This window comes from Mustelus asterias, chromosome 12 (assembly GCF_964213995.1).
Source record: "Mustelus asterias chromosome 12, sMusAst1.hap1.1, whole genome shotgun sequence".
NCBI lineage: Eukaryota > Metazoa > Chordata > Chondrichthyes > Carcharhiniformes > Triakidae > Mustelus > Mustelus asterias.
Window position 1 is genome coordinate 97,826,448 of NC_135812.1, and position 27,273 is coordinate 97,853,720.

Below are 27,273 nucleotides of genomic sequence, written 5' to 3' on the forward strand. Positions count from 1 at the left end.
ACCGGCTCAGACATCACAGCAACAAAACAAAAGGGCCAAGCCTTGTTGAAAAAGCTGCAGAGAAACATGATTAAAATACATTTTTTAAAGGCAGTGTAGCGTTACAGGATGTAAAAGAGAAAATTCACTGGCATGTGTAGTTTCAGCATTAGAAATAGAATGGATCCCATACCTATCATGGCTCTTATGGGAGCATTGATAGATAAACCAACATGGATTGAAGGATCTCCCTCATTTATAATTTCCTTCTGACTCACAGGCTATATGGAACATAGAACATTACAGCGCAGTACAGGCCCTTCGGCCCTCGATGTTGCGCCGACCTGTGGAACCAATCTCAAGCCCCTCTAATCTACACTATTCCAATATCATCCATATGTTTATCCAATAACCATTTGAATGCTCTTAATGTTGACGAGTCCACTACTGCTGCAGGCAGGGCATTCCACGCTCTTACTACTCTCTGAGTAAAGAACCTACCTCTAACGTCTGTCCTATATCTCTCACCCCTCTATTTAAAGCTATGTCCCCTCGTGCTAGCCAACACCATCCGAGGAAAAAAGCCCTCACTATCCACCGTATCTAATCCTCTGATCATCTTGTATGCCTCTGTTAAGTCACCTCTTAACCTTCTTCTCTCTAACGAAAACAACCTCAAGCCCCTCAGCCTTTCCTCATACGTTTTTCCCACCATACCAGGCAACATTCTGGTAAATCTCCTCTGCACCCTTTCCAACACTTCCACATCTTTCCTATAATACGGCGACCAGAACTGTACGCAATACTCCAAATGCGGCCGCACCAGAGTGTTGTACAGTTGCAGCATGACCTCCTGGCTCCGAAACTCAATCCCTCTACCAATAAAAGCTAACACGGAATGGTTATCACAATTAATTTATTACATCCTTGGGGTAATAGTCAGAAATAATCTTGCTTAGTTTCTGAGGCTGATATGGCCATTGTCTTACTTTCTACAAACTATAAACCATATTAAGAATTATTGGTCTGAAAGTTGGATCATGCTGTTGCACCATTACAGGTGTAGCTCAGGCCCCTAAGAGTCCAATATGGTCAGTGGCAAGCATTCAATCTGCCACGAATGGGCTTTGTTCACCATTTTGGTATAAGCTCTTCTGTAGCCATCTATGACTCGTGCCTGAAACATTTGCAAATAGAGGCCACATTTATTCCATGTTATGCAAAATTTCTGTTAAATCACCATATTCAGTGTACACACTGAAATTAACATTCTCAGGCACCTAGCAGCAAACAAGACCATTGAGCCTACCAACGGTAAAGTAAAATTGATCTTGTACTTACCTTATTGTGCAGCGAGATGAACAGGAATGGTTCCTCCCAGGTCTACATTTAATTCTATTGGTAACCACTTGTGCTCCCTCCCAATTGCCTCCCTCCCATCAAATTCTCCTCAGGATCTTGGAAACCTGTCAATCGTGGTGCCTCCCACAACTGGTAAATTTCCACTAGTGCTACAATTGCCACTGACCACTCACTGACAACATACAAATTCCCATAGTCCTGCAGCAGCCTCAACAGGCACATGTAAGTTATGCTAGAAGTAACTGTATGCCAATTCTGGTATGATCTAATTTTCTAAGCCATTAGTACTTTTTAAAATAATTTTCTAAGCAACAGAAAAATTTAACATTTTATCCTTACTTTTCGGGCACAGTTACCTTGATAATATTGAAAATGCTGTATCCAATGGAGACACTTTATTACTTGAAAATATTAGTGAGACAGTGGAGCCGGTCCTGGATGCTCTCTTGGGAAGAAACACCATCAAAAAGGGAAAGTAAGATTAGCTGTCATATATTCTATTAATTTGCGGAAACCGGGGCAAATTTAGCATTTTTGTCTTGCTTTGAGTGAAAAAGAATTGCCTGGCATGCTCTGCTAATTTAGGTACCACAGCATTAAAAAATGGTTGTCCTTTGGTCAACATAGAGATAGGTATGGCATGTTGGCTTTCTAATATTATGAACGATGGTGAATGATGCTCAACAGCATTTGTTGCACTTCATGTTGTGCAACAGTTAGAACAGGAAAACCCAACTAAAAGGGGACAAATCTTACCAAAGCTGACAGCTTGCAGCATATGTCATTAGTTAGTCGTTTCCTTCAAACTTGCAGTTTGAGAGAAACTTAGAGTCAAAGAGGTTTACAGCATGGAAACAGGCCCTTCAACCCAACTTGTCCATGCCGCCCTTTTTTGTTAAAACCCCTAAGCTAATCCCAATTGCCCGCATTTGGCCCATATCCCTCTATACCCATCGTACCCATATAACTATCTAAATGGTTTTTAAAAGACAAAATTGTACCTGCCTCTTCTACGACCTCTGGCAGCTTGTTCCAGACACTCACCACCCTCTGTGTGAAAAAATTGCCCCTCTGGACACTTTTGTATCTCTCCCCTCTCACCTTAAACCTATGCCCTCTAGTTTTAGACTCCCCTACCTTTGGGAAAAGATATTGGCTATCTATCTACCTTGTCTATGCCTCTCATTATTTTATAGACCTCTATAAGACCACCCCTCAGCCTTCTACGTTCCAGAGAAAAAAATCCCAGTCTATCCAGCCTCTCCTTATAACTCAATCCATCAAGTCCCGATAGCATCCTAGTAAATCTTTCCTAGCACTCTTTCTAGTTTAATAATATCCTTTCTATAATAGGGTGACCAGAATTGCACACAATATTCCAAGTGTGGCCTTAACAATGTCTTGTACAACTTCAACAAGACATTCCAACTCCTGTATTCAATGTTCTGACCGATGAAACCAAGCATGCCGAATGCCTTCTTCACCACTCTGTCCACCTGTGACTCCACTTTCAAGGAGCTATGAACATGTAACCCTAGATCTCTTTGTTCTGTAACTCTCCCCAACGCCCTACCATTAACTGAGTAAGTCCTGCTCTGGTTCAATCTACCAAAATGCATCACCTCGCATTTGTCTAAATTAAACTCCATTTGCCATTCATCAACCCACTAGCCCAATTGATCAAGATCCCATTGCAATTGGAGATAACTTTCTTCACTGTTCACTATGCCACCAATCTTAGTGTCATCTGCAAACTTACTAACCATGCCTCCTATATTCTCATCCAAATCATTAATATAAATGACAAATAACAGTGGACCCAGCACTGATCCCTGAGGCACACCGCTGGTCACAGGCCTCCAGTTTGAAAAACAACTCTCTACAACCACCCTCTGGCTTCTGTCAAGAAGCCAATTTTGTATCCATTTAGATACCTCACCCTGGATCCCGTGAGATTTAACGTTATGCAACAACCTACCATGCGGTACCTTGTCCATGGAGACAACATCAACTGCACTGCCCTCATCTACCTTCTTGGTTACCCCTTCAAAAAACTCAATCAAATTTGTGAGACATGATTTTCCACTCACAAAGCCATGCTGACTGTCCCTAATCAGTCCTTGCGTCTCTAAATGCCTGTAGATCCTGTCTCTCAAAATACCTTCCAACAATTTACCCACACAGATGTGAGGCTCACTGGCCTGTAGCTCCCAGGCTTTTCCCTGCAGCCCTTTTTAAACAAAGGCACAACATTTGCCACTCTCCAATCTTCAGGCACCTCACCCGTTACTATCGATGATTCAAATATCTCTGCTAGGGGACCCGCAATTTCCTCCCTGGCCTCCCACAATGTCCTGGGATACACTTCATCAGGTCCCGTGGATTTATCTACCTTGTTGCGCTTTAAGACTTCCAGCACCTCCTTCTCTGTAATATATATATATTATCTGTAATTATCTGTAATATAAACTTGTGAACGGATAACAGCATGAGAAGGACAATGGAACACATGGGACCTTGGTGAATGGAGTGACTCTCCATAACAATAAGATTTAAGTGTTTAAGAAAGAAAAGGAATGATATATAAGGAGGGTGAATTAGAGTCAAATCAGGTACAAAAGCAGAATTGAAGAGAGGAAAAGAAAGGATTAATGAGAGAAAAATTGACAGAAAGGAAAAGTGAGATAAAAGTTTGAAGTTTTTAAATTAGTTAGAAATGAATTACATGCTAAGAATAAAATTGACAGTTTATATCACTCCCTTTCTGAAGCAGTAAGCTTAATTTGCATTGAATTAATAATTTCCTCATCATTAAAAGGCTACTTCCATTCCTAATTATTATAACCTCCTGCAGCAAGTTGACTGGAAAAATTGAACAAATTCGTAAAAACAGCAGGGAGTTGTTGTTTGTGCGAAGCACATGGTGGAGTGGAAAAAAAATAGATCTCTGGACTATAAAAGCATTAAAGGATATGGGGAGAGAATGGGAGTATGATGTTGATATAGAGGATCAGCCATGATCATATTGAATGGCAGAGCACGCTCAAGGGGCCGAATGACCTACTGCTCCTATTTTCTGTTTCCACGTTTCAAGAGAGTCACAGTTATCACAACTCGCTGATCAACTTTCATATTAATCTATACAATCATTATTAGTGACTTAGATGAAGCTAAATTTGCCTAAGGCACCAAGATATGTAGGAAATTAGACAAAAAATGCTGGAGTCTGAAAAGTGATGTAGACAGGTTAAATGAGTGGGTAAAAAAAATTGGCAGTTGGAGTATATCATGGGTAAATGCGAATTTCTTCACTTTGGTAGGAAGAATAGAAAAGCAGTATGCTACTTAAATGGAGAAAGGTTGCAGAGCTCAGTAACACAAGAAGGCTTTAGGTGTCCTAGGGAATGAATCACATAAAGTTAGTATGAAGGTGTGGCAAGTGATTAGGAAAGCAAGTGGAATGTTGACATTTATTGCAAGAGGAATGGAATGTAAAAGTGGGGAATTCTTACTGCACCTGCACGGGGCCTTGGTGAGAACACATCCAGAGTACTCCATGCAGTTTTGGTCTCCTTATTTAATATACATAATTGCTCATGAAGCAGTTCAGAGAAGGTTCACTAAACTCATTCCTAGAACAGGTTAGGCCTATACCCATTTAGTTCAGAAGAATGAGAGGTCATTTTATTGAAACATACAAAATCCTGAGGGGATTTGATAGGATGGATACCCTCTACTAGGGAAGACTATAACTAGTGGACATTATTTTAAAAATAAGATCTTTTTAAGACAGAGAAATGGAGAAACCTTTTCTCCCAAAGATTTGTTGATGTGTGGAATTGTCTTCCCCAAAAAGTAGTGGAGGCTGGGTCTTTGAATTTATTCAAGCAGAGTTGGACAGATTTTTATAAGAGAGGGAGTCAAGGCTTATGGGGCGGTGGGTACAGAGAGAAAGTAGAGCTAAGACCTTAACTGGATCAGCCATGATCTTATTGAGGGCCAAATGGTCTACCCCTGCTCCTATCATCCTAATAATGATGTGAATTGTTAACATGCTGCTATTTTTCTGGTGAGATTTGGCACATCATTGGCTGAAATTGATGTATTTCAGTGGGGTGAGGGACATGAAATGGAAAGTGAGAGTCCGTTTGCTCCACCATTTCAAACCATCAAATTAAGCATTGGATGGCCAATTAGCGGCCGCACAAGCAGGAAGGTGGCTAATTAGGACGGGAAAATCTGCTCCGCGCCCAATCACAAGTCTAGACCAGAACATCATGTGACAGAGGGGTTATAACATGAACAGGAAGTCCATTACAGCTCCAAATTTTAAATCCATTTGCTTCCTCAAGCTCCCTATATTTCTTATTGGAGGCTTCAAAAATAAATAATGTCAAAAAACATATACCACCTTCACCAGCATAATTTTCTGCGAATGCAGCCCAGTGATGGGCCTTCTTGTCTGCCTTTGTGCCGCCTCCTCATAAAGTGCACCCAACCTTTATCCCATCCGATGCCTGAATAATGCAGCAAGCAACAGAAAATTCCATACAATTGGCTCTTTATTTTTGGTGGCCAAGACTCAATAACGAAATTATGGAAAAGGCAGGGACATGTTTGTAATGTGCAAAAGTTCAAAATTTTCCCCCTCTAGCACCATTGCACCCATGGGAATGGCCAGAAAGGCCATGGCAAAAAGTTGACATCGATAGTGCTAGACTGTTCGAAGGGTGTATGTTCCTCATTGTGGTAGACGCGCACTCAAAATGGCCTGAAGTCACCGTTATGACAACAACATCCTCAGAGAGAATGCTAGAGAACTGGGTGAGATTTTTGCAAGGTTCTTCGACAACTTGTTGGTGACAATGTGCCACAGCTCATTTAACAGGAATTCGCAGATGATACAAAGGAGAATGGAATCCAACACATCCAATCCATTCCTTATGTTCCTGCCACAAATGGGTTGGCTGAAAGGTTCATCCAGACATTGAAGCATTGATTGAAAGTGACTCGTGAGCAGGCTTCACTGTCAAAAGGACTGAGCCAATTCCTGATTACATATAGGAATATGATGCATTCAACAACTCAAAGTCCTCCAGCATTATTCATGGTAAAATGTCAGTTATGCACAGCATTTGATTTGCCAAAGTCACCTAAGACAAGGGAAATTCTTGAGCGGTAACAGCAACGTCAACCTGTGTGATGTGAGAACAGGGTTAAACGCCATGTTTTTCAAAAAGGTCAAGTATTGGTAAAGAACTATACCACCAGTGAGAAATGGATGCCTGCCATCTTATTAGCACAAACAGGACTGGTCTCCTTCACTGTGCAAACTCGGGACAATATGCTGTGGAGAAGACACACTGACCAACTCGTAACAACTAGAACAAGGTTACCAGAGACAGAGTCACACAAGATTCTGCAATAAACTGTGCCACGTGAAGACCTAGTTACACCTGAGAGTCTCACAGTACCTGAAACAACTGTGGAAGACAGTATCCCAATTGAGGATATTTCAACGTCGAGTCAACCTGCAAGTCCTGCATCAATTCCAGTTGAGACAACATGGATGATGTCCAAATTCAACCAAAAACATCAGTCAACATGAAAAAGCAGACGTCTGAAGTTCGACAACAAACACACCGAAATTGATGTCCACCAAACGTATTAACTGTTATTTGATTGTTGTGTTTGTAAATTTGTAAACATTATGAATTGTGATCATTAACATTTTACTGTGTTTCATTGCAGGATTCTTTGATGTAAAGGGGGAGGAAAGTGTTGTGTATTCATGTTTGTCCCTAGTTGGAACAGGGTCCCTTTAAGGGTTTGCTCACGTACTGATGACATTATCAGTAGTTGGGCTGGGCTTACAGTCAGTTTAGTCTAAGAGCCTGTAAGGGCAACACCTTCTCCAATAAAAGCTTTTGTTTGTTTCATACCTTTGTTGTTTAGAATTTCTCTTTTAAAATAGAACACAGAGCTAAAATGATTGGAAGACTAGGACATTATCAGGCCAGTGCAATCTGTAGAGTGGGCAGCACTCATTGTACCAATAGTTAAACCAAACAAGATCATCCATATCTGCAGGGACTACAAGCTGCAAAACTGAATAGGTACCCCATCCCTAAAATAGAGGATCTGTACGCCAAGCTGGTTGGGGGTCCAACATACACCAAATTGGACATGAGCCACGCTTATCAACAGTTAGAACTAGACAATGCATCAAGAGCTTATGTCACCATAAATAGGCATAAAGGGCTGTATCTATATGCACGTCTACCGTTTGGGGTTTTGTCAGCTTACCATATCTTTCAATGAACTATGAAGTGTTTGCTGCAGGGTTTGCCCAGAGTTTTTGTTTATTTGGATGACTTCCTAATAATAGGGTCCACTGAGGATGAACACTTGGACAAAGTTATGAGGAGATTTTAAAAGGCAGGAGTGCGCTTAAGAGAAAAATGCATCTTCCAAGTAAATGAGGTGGCTTATCTTGATTATCGGGTGGATGCTCAAGGGTTACACTCAATGGTGAACAAAGTGAGAGCAATTTGGGAGGCCCTGGTGCCTAGGAACATCTCAGATCCTTCCTTGGGATGGTCAACTATTACAAGCGGTTCCTCCCAAATCTATCAACATTACTAGCACCATTGATATGCTGTTAAAGTAGTGCCAGACTTTTTTTTTAAGAAAGGTTTTTAACCAAGTTAAGTAGGCACTTCAATTTTCAAGTTAATATTTTGATCTTCTAAGAAGATAGTACTGATATGTGATGCATCATCGTACAGAATTGGAGTCATGTTATCTCATCAAGAGGTTTCATTAATACACATATGGGAGACATTTTACTATAATCACAAACCACAAGACACTTATAGGGCTTTTTGAGGAAGACTAAGTGGTTCCACTAATTGCTTCTGCTAGAATACAATGATGGGCCTATTCTTGTCAGCCAGGGGCTCATATAGCCAATTCAGATGCCTTAAGTTGTCTTCCATTACCTGAAAGCACGCCACCCCCTCTAGTACCACAAGAGATTGTAATGGCCTTAAATTTTATGGACTCTTTGTCTGTCACAGTGCAGCAAAAATAGGGACCTTTTTTTGTCAAAGACTAAATATGTAATATTGCATGGTTTGCAAAATAAGAAAGCTTCAGAAAAAATGGAGCCTTATCAGCTCAGAAAAGATTAGCTTCGTTACAAAGATGGTGTTATCCTTTGGAGAGCTCAAGTGATAGCCCCCAAACCATGAAGAGAGTTATTGTTGGAAAAACTGCATAGTGCTCATCCAAGCATATCGAAGATGAAAATGTTAGCAAGGAGCTGTGTTTGATAGCCTGACATTGATGCTGATACAGAAAGGATGGTAAAACAATATGACCAGTGCCAGCTACAGCAGAGGTTACCTGCTACTGTTCTCTTGCACCTTTGGGACTGGCCGGATTGGTATGTTTGAAAGTTCACATTTGATTACATTGGCCAATTTATGGACATGATGTTCCTTTGCTGGTGGATGTCCATTCAAAATGGACCGAGGTATCTGAAATGAGGTCCACAATGTTGCACGCCACACTTGAGAAGCTACGTCAATGTTTTGCAACTCATGGTGTGCCAGAAGTACATATCTCAGACAATGGGACAGCATTCACAAGTGCTGAATTCCAGAAGTTCATGGAACTTCAATGGAATAAAACATATCCAGATGGCACCTTATCACCCCTCATTAATTGGGATGCTGAACGTGCAGTGCAAATGTTCAAGGCCAGTATGAAGAAACAAACACCTACTTCATTAGAAACTAAAGTTCAAGTTTTTTCAATGGGGTTGTTGTCATGGGAGACTTCAATTTCCCTGGTATAGACTGGAAAGTGCTTAGGGCTGGGGGTCTGGACGGGGAGGAATTTGTAAAATGCGTACTGGAAGGTTCTTTGGAACAGTATGTAGATAGCCCAACTAGAGAGGGAGCTATACTGGATCTAGTTCTGGGAAATGAGCCTGGTCAGGTCGTCAAAGTTTCGGTAGGGGAACACGTGGCAAATAGTGACCACAACACTGTTAACTTTAGGATAGTAATGGACAAGGACGAATGTTGTCCTAAGGGTAGGGTGCTAAATTGGGGGAAGGCTAACTATAGCCGGATTAGGCAGGAATTGGTGGCCGTTGATTGGGAGAGGCTGTTCGGGGGTAAGTCCACGTCTGGCATGTGGGAATCTTTTAAGGAACAGTTGCTAAGGCTGCAGGACAGGCATATGCCTGTAAAAAGGAAGGATAGGAAAGGTAGGATTCGAGAGCCATGGATAACCAGGGAAATTGAGGATCTGATCATAAAGAAAAGAGAGGCGTACGTTAGGTCCAGGCAATTGAAAACAGATGGAGCTCTGGAGGAATACAGAGAGAGTAGGAAAGAACTCAAACAGGGAATTAGAAGGGCAAAAAGAGGTCACAAAATGTTCTTGGCAGACAGGATTAAGGAGAATCCTAAGGCATTTTATTCGTATGTTAGGAACAAAAGAGTTGTCAGGGAAAAAGTCAGGCCTCTCAGGGACAAAGGAGGGGAATTTGCTTAGAACCCAAGGGAATAGGGGAGATCCTAAATGAATACTTTGCATCGGTATTCACAAAGGAGAGGAACTTGTTGACTGGGAGTGTCTCAGAGGGAGGTGTTGACCCATTAGAGAGAATCTCCATTACAAGGGAGGAAGTGTTAGGTTTTTTAGGTAAGATTAAAACTGACAAATCCCCAGGGCCTGATGGCATCTATCCTAGACTGCTCAGGGAGACAAGAGATGTAATTGCTGGGCCTCTGACGGAAATCTTTGTCTCTTCATTGGACACAGGTGAGGTCCCTGAGGATTGGAGAATAGCGAATGTGCTACCGTTATTTAAGAAAGGTAGCAAGGATAACCCGGGTAATTATAGGTCAGTGAGCTTGACGTCCGTGGTAGGGAAGTTGTTGGAGAGGATTATTAGAGACAGGATGTATGCACATTTAGAACGGAACAATCTCATTAGTGACAGACAGCATGGTTTTGTGAGAGGGAGGTCGTGCCTTACAAATTTGGTGGAGTTTTTTGAGGAAGTGATAAAAACGGTTGACGAAGGAAGGGCCGTGGGTGTCATCTATATGGATTTCAGTAAGGCATTTGACAAAGTCCCTCATGGCAGGTTGGTTAAGAAGGTTAAGGCTCATGGGATACAAGGAGAGGTGGCTAGATGGGTAGAAAACTGGCTTGGCCACAGGAGACAGAGGGTAACAGTCGAAGTGTCTTTTTCCGGCTGGAGGTCTGTGACCAGTGGTGTTTCGCAGGCCTCTGTACTGGGACCTCTGCTATTTGTGATACATATGAATGATTTGGAAGAAGATGTAACTGGTGTTATCAGCAAGTTTGCGGATGACATGAAGATGGCTGGACTTGCGGATAGCGATGAACATTGTCGGACAATACAGCAGGATATAGATAGGCTGGAAAATTGGGCGGAAAAATGGCAGATGGAATTTAATCCAGATAAATGCGAAGTAATGCATTTTGGAAGAACTAAAGGGGGGAGTTATACAATAAATGGCAGAGCCATCAAGAGTATAGAAACACAGAGGGACCTAGGTGTGCAAGTCCACAAATCCTTGAAGGTGGCAGCACAGGTGGAGAAGGTGGTGAAGAAGGCATATGGTGTGCTTGCCTTTATAGGACAGGGTATAGAGTATAAAAGCTGGAGTCTGACGTTGCAGCTGTATAGAACGCTGGTTAAGCCACATTTGGAGTACTGCGTCCAGTTCTGGTCGCCACACTACCAGAAGGACGTGGAGGCTTTAGAGAGAGTGCAGAGAAGGTTTACCAGGATGTTGCCTGGTATGGAGGGTCTTAGCTATGAGGAGAGATTGGGTAAACTGGGCTTGTTCTCCCTGGAAAGGCAGAGAATGAGGGGAGACCTTATAGAGGTGTACAAAATTATGAAGGGTATAGATAGGGTGAACAGTGGGAAGCTTTTTCCCAGGTCGGAGGTGACGATCACAAGGGATCACAGGCTCAAGGTGAGAGGGGCGAGGTATAACTCAGATATCAGAGGGATATTTTTTACACAGAGAGTGGTGGGGGCCTCGAATGTGCTGCCAATTATGGTGGTGGAGGCAGATGCGCTGGCATCGTTTAAGACTTACCTGGATAGTCACATGAGCAGTCTGCGAATGGAGGGATACAAACGAATGGTCTAGTTGGACCAATGAGCGGCACAGGCTTGGAGGCCCGAAGGGCCTGTTTCCTGTACTGTACTGTTCTTTTCTGCTAGCTTAAAGAAGCTCCTCTCATACCACTACTGGAATAGCTCTAGCCACTCTGCTAATGGGTCAATGCTTAAGAATCAGGTTGAACCTGGTAGTTCCAAATTAGGTGGAGGGTGGAGACAAAGCAGAGTGGTCAAAAAAGGAACCATGATTCTTTAAAATTAGGAAGAGCATTTGAGATAGATGATCCAGCCTTTGTGAAGAATTTTGGAAGCAGATCAAATTGGATCTCGGGAGCTGTGGTGGCCATGACAGGGCCACTGTCTTATGAGGTGAAAGTGCAGGACAGGTTTGTGAAAGAACACATAGATCATTTGCAGAGGTGGGAGCCATCCCAAGAATCAGTAATACTGCCTGATCCAATTGTAGTAAGAGTTTTAACAACACCAGGTTAAAGTCCAACAGGTTTATTTGGTAGCAAATTTGGTAGCAAGTGCCATTAAAACTCTTACTGTGTTTACCCCAGTCCAACGCCAGCATCGCCACATCATGATCCAATTGTGCCAGCAACTAGTGTTGTTGTTTGTCCACGGAATGAAGTAGCTGATCAGCCAGTGCAGGCCAAAATGCTGCACCAATTAAATTGAGGAAGGTGAAACACACATTCTAGAGGAGAGTCCGAGTGATAGAAGTTAAACTGAAACTATCTGTACAGTCAATCCTCAACCAATTATACTACGTCATTGCCAGAGAAAGAGAGAGTCCCCTGACACACTGAATGTTTGATAAATTGTGTTAAAAGTGTTTCTCAGTACTAATGTTTTGAGAATTGTATTAACTATTTATGTATTGTAATAATAAGGGACTTAAAGGGGAAAGAATGTGACAGCTGGCCTCTTTAAGGGATGTACACTGGGAGGGTCATATGACCCAATCATCCAATGGGGAACAAGCATGGGCATTTGCAGCCTGAGTAGATCCTAGAACTGGAAATGTTAACATCAGGAGAGTACATATTCTTTTGTAAATAAACCTAGCAACACAGGAAGGGCAGCATCACAAGGCCATATAGCCTCCTGACCCTGCTCCTTTCTTCACCTCAAACAAGAGAGACTGTCTAGCTCATCGTTGAATTCCTTCACTATCTCAATATCCCCTGACATTGTTATTATCTAGAAAACTAACAATCTATTAGTTATGTCAATGACAGTCCCTCCATGTCTTTTGGGATGGAGATTTTCAAACACTTAACATTATGTGAGTGAAGCAATTCCTGCAAATGTCAGTCCTAAATGGCCTACCTGTTCTTCTGAGATTGCTTCCCTTGGTTCTGGACACCCCAGCCAGGGGAAACATCCTTTGTGCATCCATCCTGTATAACCGCGTAAGGTCTTTATACCATTTATATAGCTGGCCCAGTTCTTTTTCTTGAAAATGGTTACCCCGCAGGATATACTAATAGTTGTCACAATAGTGTATCTATTCTAATGTGCACATTGAGCATGCCTCCAAAACAAACAGGCAGTAAATGTCTTCTCATGCCTCATTAACATGGCAGGAAACTGCAGATATAGTTATAAACCCAGCACCATGCTCCCAGGTGAGCCCCAGAATCCCAGTTGCTATATATGAAAGGTTGAGAACCATGAAGGTCTCAATTCTCCTTTCCTGAAACAGCAATGATCAGACCAAAGTTAATCATAGGTCTCCCTATATATATATATATATGTGCTACAAAACTATTATGAATTTAGATCATAAACCAACGGTTCTAATTTGTAAAATATAACATTAATATTTTTCATGCATATTTAGGTATATTTACATTGGAGATAAAGAAGTTGAATATCATCCCAACTTCAGACTGATACTTCAGACCAAGTATTTTAATCCTCATTTCAAACCAGAAATGCAAGCTCAGTGTACTTTGATTAATTTCCTTGTAACAAGAGATGGCCTGGAAGATCAACTGCTGGCTGCTGTGGTTGCTAAAGAACGCCCTGATTTAGAAGAGCTGAAGGTATATTTTAGATAGATAAATAGACAGATATATTTGAAGAATTGTACATAAAGACTAAGTAAATATAACATGTATTTTGTCACAATAGTTACTGCATTTCTCATGACATTACTCAGTTAATAAAAGGATATATTATCTTATGTTGTTAATATAGAATATATATTCAAAGTCATTTAATACAACAGTGAATTTTTATTATTAGAGTTTTTATGGGACTTCGCACTCAAACTTGATTTTGCTCTTATTTCTGTGGAAAATTGTGAAACATTGGTCTTCATTAATGTGCAAATCCAGCAACGTGTAACAGGGAACAGATACACCATAAATTGTGATTTAGCAGAAGTTGCCAGTAGCTTTACTATGTTACAACAATGGCATCTTGTACTTGAGCTCCCTGTAATTTTCATGGAGTTCCTGCACATTAATGACACATTAAACTCACCACAGAAAGTTAAATCGAGCAATTAACAGATAAGAAATCCTTTTATGAATTGTTAAGAGGTCTTCAAATTTGTTACAAACATGCAAACATAAGAACAAAGAACAGGAGTAGGCCTTTCAGCTCCTCAAGCCTGCTCCGCCATTTACGAAGATCATGACTGATCTGATAGGATCCTCAAATCTGTCTGATTAGTCCAGCCTCTCCATTTGTGATGGATTGATCTCCACTTTTCCCAACGATCTGCATCGTGTGATCTATGTCTGTGGTGAGGAGTCTGAGGTTGGCCATTCTATCTCCTGTCTGTTTCCACTCCCTGCCATTATGTATTTGTTTGTCCTGCATGACAAAGCACAGAGCTAATGGCATGTCAAGTGACACCTAACCCCTTTGTCAGCATGCATCCCTACAATACATTCTGGCCTGTCAAACACACGTTGCATCAAACGGCACACAAAAGCACAAGCTAGCTTTTCTGTTTTAAAGGGTTTTATTCAGTGCTTTGAGATGTGTACTGGCTTCCAGTGCGCCCGACAGCTTTGTTTACTTCTTTGAGTCCACACCCAGGCTTAACCAATCAAACACAGTGCGCATCAATAGTAAACAGATTCACATAATCAAACACGGAACAATTAAACACTACATTGACAGCTTTCTGTTTCAATATCTTCATTACTATCTCTATCTTTATTTCTACCTCACCATGTTCACAGCAGAAGAAAAGGACAGCCTCTGCTAAGAACCTGGGATATCTCAACACAATGGACATGAGGCGTTTGCTAATTCCAGATGTAGGTGTTAGCATTAGTTCAATAGTAGCATTGGTTGAAGAATCACGTTCTACCACTGATAACCTGTCACCCCTTGCTTGCCAAGAATCTATCAACACTGCCTTAAAAATATTCAAAGATTATGGGGGCGATTCTCCCATCCCACTGTGCTGATTTTTCAGCAGGGCTGGATTAGTGCGATCCACGCTGGGCACCCAGGTGGGTGTCGCTAGCCTCTTCCCCACCCCCCACAACCAGGAGTATTTCACTCTAACGGGGATTACTATAGCTTCCAATTTGCAGAGAGCTGTTAGTCCAACCCCGCTGGAGTGAAGTGGGGGGAAATCAAGGCCCCCCAGAGGATCAGGCAGTGGAGGGGGGTGCCCCCTGGGCATTGGCATCTTGGCAGTGCCAGCCTGGGCCCCCGGCATTGCCCAAGTGGCAAATTGCCAATGCACAGGGGGCATCTTGGCACTGCCCACTGGACATTGGCAGTGCCAAGTGCGCACGGCCTAATTGGGGTGAGGCCTGATGTGGGAGGCAGGGCCTCTGGAGATGATCAGTGGGTATGGGGAGTCCCGCTGCCATTCTGCGGTTGAAATCGGTGGGGGAGGGAGGCCAGCGGTCAAGGCTGGCCATCAGGGGGCGTGGGTGCAGTCAGCCTGCTGGGAGGTGTTGGGACTGCGGGGGGGTGGGCTCAGCACTGCAGGGAGGGATTGAGACTGCTGTTGTGGGGGACAGGAGATCGGGGCTGTGGGGGAGGGGTGTCAAGGATGGGCCTGGCATGCTTGGGGGGCCAGTGATCGGGCCGTGGGAGGGATGGACAGCCAGCATCGCGAGTGTCGTGCGAATGGCCAGTGATCGAGCAGGTCACAATTGCAAGACCGGCAGATGGGCCACTGCACATGTGCCAATCTCGGCGCTGACAGATCAGCGCATGCGCAGTGGCTCGCTCAGTGCTATGCTGCCGGCTCCCGGGCGGGAATAGGCCCTGTCCACAGATTTCTAATGTGATTTACAGTAGTGCACTCAGCAGTGCATAGAGTGTGGGAGATTCTTCTCTAAACTCCCACTGAAAAAAACCAGCATGATTTACTCCAGTTTTTACACACATTCGACACTTAGAATTTTTTGGGAAATTCGTGCCCAGTGTTTCCATCGCTTTTTCAGGAAGAGAGTTCCAAAGACTTACAACCCTCTGGGTGAAAAAAAAATTGCCTCATCTCCATTTTCAATGTGAAACTCTATCCAACCTTTCCTCATAAGACAATCCACCCATTCCAAGTATTAGCCTGGTAAACCTTTTCTGAACTGTTTCAAATGCATTTCCTTCCTGAAGTAAGATGACAAAAACTGTACACAGTATTCCAGATGTGGTCTCACTACTGTCCGGTACAGCTGAAGCATAAAATCCCTATTTTTGTACTCAATTGTACTTACAATAGTTGACAACATTCTAGTCACTTACCTAATTACTTTTCGTACCTGCATATTAGCCTCTTATGATTCATGCACTAGAACACCCAGATCTCTCACATTTCAGAGGTCTGCAAACTCTCACCATTTAGGCTATATGCTTCTTTTTTATTCTTCCTGCCAAAATGGACATTTTCATGTCTCCCACATTATACTCCATTTGCCAGATCTTTGCCTACTCACTTAACTTATTTATATCTTTTTGTTGCCTCCTTATGTCCCCTTCACAGTTTACTTTCCTAACTTTGTGTCATCAGCAAATTTAATAGCTATCCCTTTAATCCCTCCATCCAATATATATAAATTGTAATCAGCTGAGATCTCAGCACTAGGGGAGGCAATGGCCTAGTGGTATTATCACTAGACTATTAATCCAGAAACTCAGCTGGCATCCCCAGGTGTGTCAGAGAGGAAGGGGTTTGATGTTCAGGAGGAAGGGTGCTTTGCCAGCACTGACTGCTGGCAGGAGAGGGGAGAAGTGCCAGCTTTGATGGCATGAGACGTGCCAGTTCTGATGGGGGAGAGGTGCCAGCTCTGATGGAGGGAAAAATGCCAGCTCTGATGGAATAAGAAGTGCCGGCTCTGAGGGCTCGCCCCTGCATGACGTTGTGAAACTCGCCGAGCTGTTTTTTGTGACAGAGTGTGGTAAGATCTGGAGAGAAAACCAACCTGTTGCTCTGTAGAGAAACATGCTAGTTTTCTTGCCAGAACCAACACTCTGCCAAATTCTGGTAAGACTGCCCCCTTTGTCTCAGACTCACTCCTCGCTCTCAAGATGAATGTAACATTCAATCATATTATGATCATGCTACCCAAAGCACCTCCACAATGAGATCATTAATTACTCCCACTTTGTTCCACAATACCAGGTCTAGTATGGCCTGCTCTCTGCTTGGTTCCAGAACACATTGTTCTCTATCTTGAAAATATGCAATAAACTCCTCATATAGGCTTTGCCTGTCTAATCTGTCAAGTCTATGTACAGATTGAGATCTTCCATTATTATCTTTTTGACAAGTTTTGATCATTTCTTCCCTTATGTTTCACCCTTCCATGGGGAGCCTGTACACTACTCCCACAAGTGATTTTTTGTCTTTAGTATGATGATACTGTGTCATTTTGATAGATTTTATGCATAAGGTGGGGCTGCTTTAAGAGCAGTGTTTTGTTGCAGGAGCCGATTTATCTGGAAACCCTGCATCTCAAGTGCTGAGAATGCTGGATAATAACTTATTTTAACTAGGAATATGTTAAATTGTAGAGTTAATGGACCTTTTGTTTATTTAAGTTCTCCTCAGCTTTTAAACTAGGTATGCAGAGTTCTGAGAGTTTTGATTAGGTTGATTGGCAGGGACAGGGTCATGTGATTAATGGGAGGAGCTAAGATTGCAGAAGAGACCAGTTTCATTTTCATTTTAAAATACAAGCAGTTGCTGCCTCGATCTGCTGGAAGAAACCAATGTCTCTTTGTCTTCTGCCTTTCAAGAGGGTTTCTGATAGCTCCATGATTGTTAACCTAAGTCACAAGCAAGTATGCCTTTGTTTTGCTAACTAATTATAAAGAGAGGTTTAAATCTATAAGGGAAATTTGGCTTCATTGCAACTCAATAGGTTAACAGTTAAGAATTGTATCTTGTCATGTTTAAGTATTGTTCAGTTGCTGAAAGTTAAGCTAATTGAGTTTTTAGAGCTAAACTGTGCTGTTATTTAAATTTGTTTTGATAAAAGTCCCTGGTTTGATAATAGAATTGCGGCTGGCGTGAAACATTCTATCTTCACATTAATGTCAAAATAGAAAAATGGTTAGAGTCTAGTCTGGCTTCATAATATACCTTGGGGCTTCTGATCTGGTACCCTAACAAAATTTGGGTGTTCGTCTGGGATTAAAAGCTATAAAACAGTGGGTGTTGAGGAACTGGTATTTTCTTTCAGGTGTTGTATTCGGTTAGTTGAAATAATATACCTCACTATACACCTCACTATAAGAAGGAATAAAAGAATGACCAGGGTGAGGTTAGGGCCGGTCAAGGACAGGAGTGGGAACTTGTGTATGGAGTCAGTAGAGATAGGCGAGGTGATGAATGAATACTTTTCTTCAGTATTCACCAAGGAAAGGGGCCATGTTTTTGAGGAAGAGAAGGTGTTACAGGCTAATAGGCTGGAGGAAATAGATGTTCGGAGGGAGGATGTCCTGGCAGTTTTGAATAAACTGAAGGTCGATAAGTCCCCTGGGCCTGATGAAATGTATCCTAGGATTCTTTGGGAGGCAAGGGATGAGATTGCAGAGCCTTTGGCTTTGATCTTTGGGTCCTCGCTGTCCACGGGGATGGTGCCAGAGGACTGGAGAATGGCGAATGTTGTTCCTCTGTTTAAGAAAGGAAATAGAAATGACCCTGGTAATTATAGACCGGTTAGTCTTACTTCGGTGGTTGGTAAATTGATGGAAAAGGTCCTTAGAGATGGGATTTACGACCATTTAGAAAGATGCGGATTAATCCGGGATAGTCAGCACGGATTCGTGAAGGGCAAGTCGTGCCTCACAAATTTGATTGAATTTTTTGAGGAGGTAACTAAGTGTGTTGATGAAGGTAGGGCAGTTGATGTCATATACATGGATTTTAGTAAGGCGTTTGATAAGGTCCCCCATGGTCGGCTTCTGATGAAAGTGAGGGGGTGTGGGATAGAGGGAAAGTTGGCCGATTGGATAGGTAACTGGTTGTCTGATCGAAGACAGAGGGTGGTGGTAGATGGAAAATTTTCGGATTGGAGGCAGGTTGCTAGCGGAGTGCCGCAGGGATCAGTGCTTGGTCCTCTGCTCTTTGTGATTTTTATTAATGACTTAGAGGAGGGGGCTGAAGGGTGGATCAGTAAATTTGCTGATGACACCAAGATTGGTGGAGTAGTGGATGAGGTGGAGGGCTGTTGTCGGCTGCAAAGAGACATAGATAGGATGCAAAGCTGGGCTGAAAAATGGCAAATGGAGTTTAACCCTGATAAATGTGAGGTGATTCATTTTGGTAGGACTAATTTAAATGTGGATTACAGGGTCAAAGGTAGGGTTCTGAAGACTGTGGAGGAACAGAGAGATCTTGGGGTCCATATCCACAGATCTCTAAAGGTTGCCACTCAAGTGGATAGAGCTGTGAAGAAGGCCTATAGTGTGTTAGCTTTTATTAACAGGGGGTTGGAGTTTAAGAGCCGTGGGGTTATGCTGCAACTGTACAGGACCTTGGTGAGACCACATTTGGAATATTGTGTGCAGTTCTGGTCACCTCACTATAAGAAGGATGTGGAAGCGCTGGAAAGAGTGCAGAGGAGATTTACCAGGATGCTGCCTGGTTTGGAGGGTAGGTCTTATGAGGAAAGGTTGAGGGAGCTAGGGCTGTTCTCTCTGGAGCGGAGGAGGCTGAGGGGAGACTTAATAGAGGTTTATAAAATGATGAAGGGGATAGATAGAGTGAACGTTCAAAGACTATTTCCTCGGGTGGATGGAGCTATTACAAGGGGGCATAACTATAGGGTTTGTGGTGGGAGATCAGATCGTTGTCGGGGGGGGGAGGAGGGAGGCAGGTAAGATGTATCTCGGGTGGAGGGATGGGGGGAGGCCCGATCGCTCACTGGTGGGGGGAGGCCCGATCACCAACTGGTGGGGGGGGGCAGAGGGATCTCTGGTGGGGGGGGCAGATGGATCTCTCGTGGTGGGGGGCAGTTGGATCTCAGGTGGGGGGGGGCAGATGGATCTCTGGTGGGGGGGCAGATGGATCTCTGGTGGGGGGGGGGCAGATGGACCTCTGGTGGGGGGGGGGGAGATGGACTTCTGGTGGGGGGGCAGGGGGGTCTGCTGCCACTCTGCGGGTGATTGGTGGGGAGGGAAGGGGGCAGAGGTGGCGATCGGTCTGGGTAGTAGGGGGGGTGGATAAGGGGTACAGCGATGTGTATGGGTAGTGGGGGAGTGGATAAGGGGGACAGTGATGTGTGTGGGTAGTGGGGGGTGGATAAGGGGGACAGTGATGTCTGTGGGTAGCGGGGGGAGTGGATAAGGGGGACAGTGATGTGTGTGTAGTGGGGGGGGGTGGATAACGGGGACAGTGATGTGTGTGGGTAGTGGGGGGTGGATAAGGGGGACAGTGATGTGAGTGTGTGCACCATCGCTCCCGCTTGTTGCTCCCAGGCCGCTTTCTCCGCTTTCTGCGGCCTGGTAGCGATCTGACACGGGCGCGCTTTTTCAAATTTTTTTCAAACTGCGCATGCGCAGTTCAGAGCTCTGATCGTTTCGACCGCGCTAAGCCCCGCCCACAGCGTGAATGGGACTGGAGATGGCTGAGAGCGTATGGGGGCGCCTGAAAGCAGATTTCTAAGTCAGACCTGCATTATGCCTAGATTTGGCACTTAGAATGAAAATGGTAAAATCAGGCCTATAGTCTGCATTGCAATTGGCTAAAATTCAATTACAAATGAAACTGCTTGACTTAAAGGCAATGGCAAGGGAAAGGGAAAGAGAGAGAGAATAGCTCTGGTGGAACAAAAAGAAAAGAATTGAGACAGTTTGAATTGTAATTTTTTTTAAAAGAAAGAGAGAGAGAGGAAAGAAAAAGAGAGAGCATTAGAAATTCAGAAACTGGAAAGAAATCTTGACTTGGATGATAGAAGTGAAATAGGGTAACGCTGCAAGTGTAGCAGCAAAAATGTCTGATAATTTTGAATTAGTTTGTAAATCAGGGTTTGGTTTTCAATTTCCATCTATGAAGCATAAAAACTGGGGAAAAGAGAAATCCTCAGGTGGTCAAGACAAGGGAGACCTTGCTGGAAATGATAAGGCTAATTTATCTCAATTTGAAAGGGAAACATATGAATGTGGAAGAAAAATGAAGGAGGAAAAGAAATAAGAAACCTTAGATGTTTTCATTGTAATAAAGTTGGACACACAAAGTCGCAATGTTGGTGGCTTAAGAAAAGACAGATGTGGCAAAACAGGATAAGCCAATGGGGTTTGTTAAAGTAGCAAAGGAAATCAAAGTTGAAGCCAAAGAGGTGCAAAAGAATGTACAGCCTGTTCAAGGGTTGGTTGATAAGCAAGTGCCAGATCTCTTTAAGGAGTTTATTTAATTGGGTAAGGTTACTCAAGTGTGCTAGGAGGAGTAGGTAAAGAGGTTAAGATTTTAAAGAGATATGGGAGCAAGTCAATCTTTAATGGTGAGAGATGATGAGATATGTAGTTTGGAAGGAATATTACCAGAAAATGGAAATACGTGAAAGTACTCGTGAAAAGATTCATGTTCCGTTATGTAAGATAAGGTTGGGGAATCCAGTGAAAAGTGGTGAAGTTATGGTAGGAGTAGTAGAGAAATTCCCGTTTTCAGGGATACAGATTATCCTGGGTAATGATATAGCTAATTTGAATGCAACATGCAGTCAGATGCAGAACTTTTTGTTTTATCTATTTAATCTTCCATCTGGACTTATGCTATTTGCTGCAGAAAACAGTGTCAATCCATCTGACTATACTACACCCTATTACCACTACATTCCTTTTTGCTCCCCCCACTTGAATAGCTTCCTGTACCATGGTGTCATGGTTAGCTTGCACATCCACCTGGCAGCTCTCACTCTAATCCAAACAAGCTGAAGAAACTTCAAATCTGTTGGACAATTGTATGGGTGTGGTGAACCATCGTTGGTTCCCACTGGATAGTACTGAGCCAGGGCTGGCCAGTACTACAGGAATGTATATAGGTTACTGTGGGATTGTACTAATGTTGCTGTTGGGTTAGGGTGGGATTGTTACACCTGTGCTTGTTACTGTTGTGGCACATCCCAGTCGGGCTCCGCCTCCTGGGAGAGGTATAAGACTCCCTGCTCGGACGGGACCCCTTCAGTCTGGGATAGTGTGTTAAAGTTCTGATAGCTCCATTGTTAGTTAATAAAAGCTTTCTTTTACTGAAGCTTCGAGCCTCGTGTCCAATTGATGCGCATCAATTTTATTAACTAAAATTAAACTCTCGACGGAAGAAAAAAAAAGAAAGGAGAGTATGGAGCAAATCCTCAAGCCAGAACGTCTGACGCTAGATCCACGTGCGGTGGGCGCTTCTAACACCTTTGACCACTGGCTGAAGTGTTTTGAAGATTACCTAGCAGCCTCCGCAGCGGTCACCACAGATGATGACAGACTCCGGGTCCTCCATGCGAGGGTAAGCGACACAGTCTACCTCGCGATCCGTGCGGCCACCACTTACCCTAGGGCCCTCGAGCTTCTAAAGAAGCGCTATACGAAACCTCCTAACGAGATCCACGCTTGTTACCTCCTCGCTACACGACGTCGGCAGTCGGGCGAAACCATGGAGGACTACGCCAATGAGCTCTTACATCTAGCATGGGGCTGTGACTGCAAAGCTGTGTCGGCTGAGCAGAGCATGTACGACCTCGCCCGAGATGCGTTTGTGGCCGGAATCGGCTGACGTCGGTGGTGGTGGAGGCAAACTCATTGGGGTCTTTTAAGAGACTTCTGGATGAGTACATGGGATTTAATGGGATTGAGGGCTATAGATAGGCCTAGAGGTAGGGATATGATCGGCGCAACTTGTGGGCCGAAGGGCCTGTTTGTGCTGTGGCTTTCTATGTTCTATGTTCATACATCCGTCTCAAACTGCTAGAAAAGGGTAATCTCAATCTTACCCAGGCCATGGAATTAGCTGAAATGCTCGAGTCGGCTTCGAAGAGCTTAGTCCTATATCCAGAGGACCACGTGGAGACAACGTGGCAGGAGCAGTCGCAAATCCCTCCTCGCCCCTCGGGCTTGAAGTGCGGTGTTATGGCGTGCTCCCATGTGGGCCAGACGACGGCTGCAGCCCCATGCGGCCCGCGGTGCTATTTCTGCGGAGGAGCAAAACATACCCGACAAAAGTGTCCCGCTAAAGCGGTAATCTGTACCGCATGCGGTAAAAAGGGGCATTATGCAAAGGTGTGCAGATCGAAGCCCAGGAACGGCAGTGCGGCCTGCGATCCTTCGGAACTGGGATCATCACCATCGTCGTCGAAGTCCTCGCGGGGTTCGTCCACGTGCGAGTCCAGGACGACGCCATTGCGGTCGACGGAGTCGGAGGAGTATGACCACCAGGGGTCGCTAAGTTTGGCGCCCTCACCCATGTGCGATTCATGGGGGCGGCCATTTTGGTTGACGATGACCACGAGCGACCAGCAGGGGTCCTCAGCGTCGAACTCAGCTGCCTGCAGTGACGTTCATGGACCAATGGTGGCGTCGATCATCCTGGACCAGGCTAAGCCTCACAGGCTTGATCGTTCAATGATGGATAGGCAGGTAAACAATCATGTGCTTTATTGTCTGTTTGACAGCGGGAGCACTGAGAGCTTTATCCACCCTGACACTGTGAAGAGGTGTGGACTCCAGATTCAACCTGCCAAACAGACAATCTCTATGGCATCAAGGTCCCGGTCTGTCGCTGTGCTAGGACGTTGTGTGGTAACCTTGAAAGTACAAGGCACAATTTACGAGCGTTTCAGGCTCCTTGTGTTGCCGTATCTTTGCGCACCAATTCTCCTCGGACTAAACTTCATGGTTCACATGAAGTTTGTGATCCTACAGTACGGTGGGCCACTCCCTTCGCTGGCAGTGGGAGAACAGCTGCAGTCTCCAAATTGCCCAACGCGCCCCGCCTGCAATCTTTCTACTTTAAAGATCACCACACCCTCTTTATTTCAGAATCTGGTACCAGGCTGCAAGCCCATCGCTACTAAAAGTAGGCGTTACAGCACTGAGGATCGGATCTTCATCAGATCTGAGGTTCAGCGACTCCTCAAAGAAGGGATCATACAGCCCCGTGTTAGTCCGTGGAGAGCACAGGTTGTGGTGGTCAAGAGCGGGAACAAACCCCGGATGGTCATTGATTACAGTCAGACCATTAACCGATATACGCAGCTGGATGCGTATCCTCTCCCGCGCATATCTGATATGGTCAATCAGATTGCGCAGTACCGGGTGTTCTCCACCATAGACCTCAAGTCCGCCTACCACCAACTCCCCATTCGCCCAGAGGACCGACAATACACGGCCTTTGAGGCGGATGGTCGTTTGTATCATTTTCTTAGGGTTCTATTTGGTGTCACCAATGGGGTCTCGGTCTTCCAGCGTGCTATGGACCGAATGGTGGACCAGAACAGGCTGCGGGCTACCTTCCCGTACCTGGATAATGTCACCATCTGCGGCCATGATCAGCAGGACCATGACACAAATCTCCATAACTTCTTACGCACTGCATCTCGCCTGAACTTGACCTACAACAGGGAGAAGTGTGTATTCCGTACGCGCCGGTTAGCCATCCTGGGATACGTGGTGGAAAACGGGGTCATTGGCCCTGATCCAGACCGTATGCGCCCCCTTGCTGAAGTTCCCTTGCCCGCTAGCGCAAAAGCACTGAGAAGATGCCTAGGCTTCTTCTCCTATTATGCACAGTGGGTCCCCAACTACGCGGACAAAGCCCGTCCGCTTATTAAGTCCACGACTTTTCCACTCACGCCAGAGGCCCAATTGGCCTTCAAGTAATTGAAACACGACATCGCGAAAGCCACGATGCACGCGGTAGACGAATCCATCCCTTTTCAGGTGGAAAGCGATGCATCTGATTTCGCCCTAGCCGCCACACTTAACCAGGCGGGCAGGCCCGTCGCGTTTTTTTCCCACACCCTCCAAGGCCCCGAAATTCGGCATTCAGCGGTGGAGAAGGGGGCCCAGGCCATTGTGGAGGCCGTCAGACACTGGCGCCATTACCTGGCGGGAAAGTGGTTCACCCTGATCACGGACCAGCGATCCGTGGCGTTCATGTTCAACAACTCACAGAGGGGCAAGATCAAGAATGACAAGATCTTGCGGTGGAGAATTGAACTCTCCACCTATAACTACGATATCATGTATTGTCCAGGGAAACTCAATGAGCCCTCGGATGCCCTCTCGCGCGGAACATGCGCTAGTATTCAGGAGGATCGCTTGAACGCCCTCCATAATGATCTGTGCCATCCTGGGGTCACTCGGCTCTACCACTTCGTCAAAGCCCGCAACCTGTCTTACTCGGTGGAGGACGTCAGGTCGGTAACAAGGAGCTGTCGGATTTGCGCGGAATGCAAACCGCACTTTTACCGACCTGACCGGGCACATTTGGTCAAGGCCACTCGCCCCTTCGAGAGGCTGAGTGTTGATTTTAAGGGCCCCCTTCCCTCAACAGATCGGAACGTGTACTTTCTGAACATAATCGATGAGTACTCCCGGTTCCCGTTTGTTGTCCCCTGCTCGGACACATCAGCTGCCACGGTGATCAAGGCATTCCGTGATCTTTTTACCCTGTTCGGGTACCCCAGCTATATCCATAGCGACAGGGGCTCGTCGTTCATGAGCGATGACTTGAGGCAATTCCTGCTCTCATACGGGATTGCCTCTAGTAGGACCACGAGTTACAACCCTAGGGGTAATGGACAGGTGGAACGAGAGAATGCTACAGTCTGGAAGGCTGTCCTATTGGCGTTGAAATCCAAAGGTCTTCCAGTCTCCCGTTGGCAGGAGGTCCTCCCTGATGCGCTTCACTCTATTCGCTCCCTCCTGTGTACGGCAACCAATGCTACTCCCCACGAGAGGATGTTCTCATTCCCTCGGAAGTCTTCCTCGGGGATATCTTTACCGGCCTGGTTGACGTACCCAGGACCCGTCCTCCTGCGGCGACATGTAAGGGCCCGCAAGTCCGACCCCTTGGTTGAACAGGTCCACCTCCTCCACGCCAACCCTCAGTATGCCTATGTGGCATATCCTGACGGGCGAGAGGACACAGTCTCGATCCGAGACCTGGCGCCTGCAGGGGACGTAGCAACTCCTGTCGCTCCCATACCCCCAGTGACGAATCCATTATCTCTTGTTTCTTCCCCGGACATAGCGCGGGCAGCATCGGGACCATTGCTTAACAGTTTTACTCCAATGCACAGCTTGCCTGAGCCCCGAAGATGGTCGCCACCGCAGGATGTGTCAGGATCCCCTGCACTACCGTCTCATCAGGGTCAACCGGCCTGTGAGTCCGTGGGAGAACAGCTGGACGCCGTTTTGGGGAGAACGCCACCGCAAGTGCCTACTCCGGTGTCACCGCCGGTATTGAGGAGGTCACAACGACGGTGCGGTCCTCCAGACCGTCTGAACTTATAATCTGCTGACATTTTAGTCTGTTTTCGTACCCCGCCGGCCTTTGTTCTCAAAGGAGGGGTGAATGTGGTGAACCATCATTGGTTCCCACTGGATAGTACTGAGCCAGGGCTGGCCAGTACTACAGGAATGTATATAGGTTACTGTGGGATTGTACTAATGTTGCTGTTGGGTTAGGGTGGGATTGTTACACCTGTGCTTGTTACTGTTGTGGCACATCCCAGTCGGGCTCCGCCTCCTGGGAGAGGTATAAGACTCCCTGCTCGGACGGGACCCCTTCAGTCTGGGATAGTGTGTTAAAGTTCTGATAGCTCCATTGTTAGTCAATAAAAGCCTTCTTTTACTGAAGCTTCGAGCCTCGTGTCCAATTGATGCGCATCAATGGGCCAAGGTTCCTGTAGTTATGCCATCTCCATCCCCTTACCTACCAGACTCTCAGTTACATTCTCCTGTCCCTGACCCTTGACCACTGACCAAATGACAAGACCCTGGTAGAAAGAATCTAGGTAACTTGCCCCCTCCCTGATGCATCACCATTTCTGTAGTTTAGCATCCAGCTCATAAACTCATAAACTCTGAGCCGAAGCTGCTCAAACTTCGTGTACTTAGTGCAGATATGTATATTCGACCAATTCCTACTGTTTTGAACCTTAGGATTACAATAAACCTCAGTCACTTTCAGACACTCAACAAACTTCTTCTCCTGTAGCAAAGTAAGACCACTTCCTGAAGGCTGAAAAAGTTAGAAAGCAAAAAGCAAAAGAGCATCTCTTTCCCTACCATCACTAACTCCCCTAATTACTCAACTCCGGGCA

The 27,273-nt window shown here is 44.9% G+C and overlaps 1 protein-coding gene across 1 annotated transcript in view; it reads left to right on the forward strand.

The window, feature by feature from the left end:
- The window catches only part of LOC144501720 (dynein axonemal heavy chain 17-like), an 832,067-nt gene that overhangs the window by 648,862 nt on the left and 155,932 nt on the right, over window positions 1–27,273 (forward strand). The window contains exons 65-66 of the mRNA XM_078225682.1: window positions 1,694–1,816; window positions 13,377–13,581. Of these exons, the coding sequence (XP_078081808.1) occupies window positions 1,694–1,816; window positions 13,377–13,581 (328 nt within the window). The remainder of the gene's footprint in view (window positions 1–1,693; window positions 1,817–13,376; window positions 13,582–27,273) is intronic.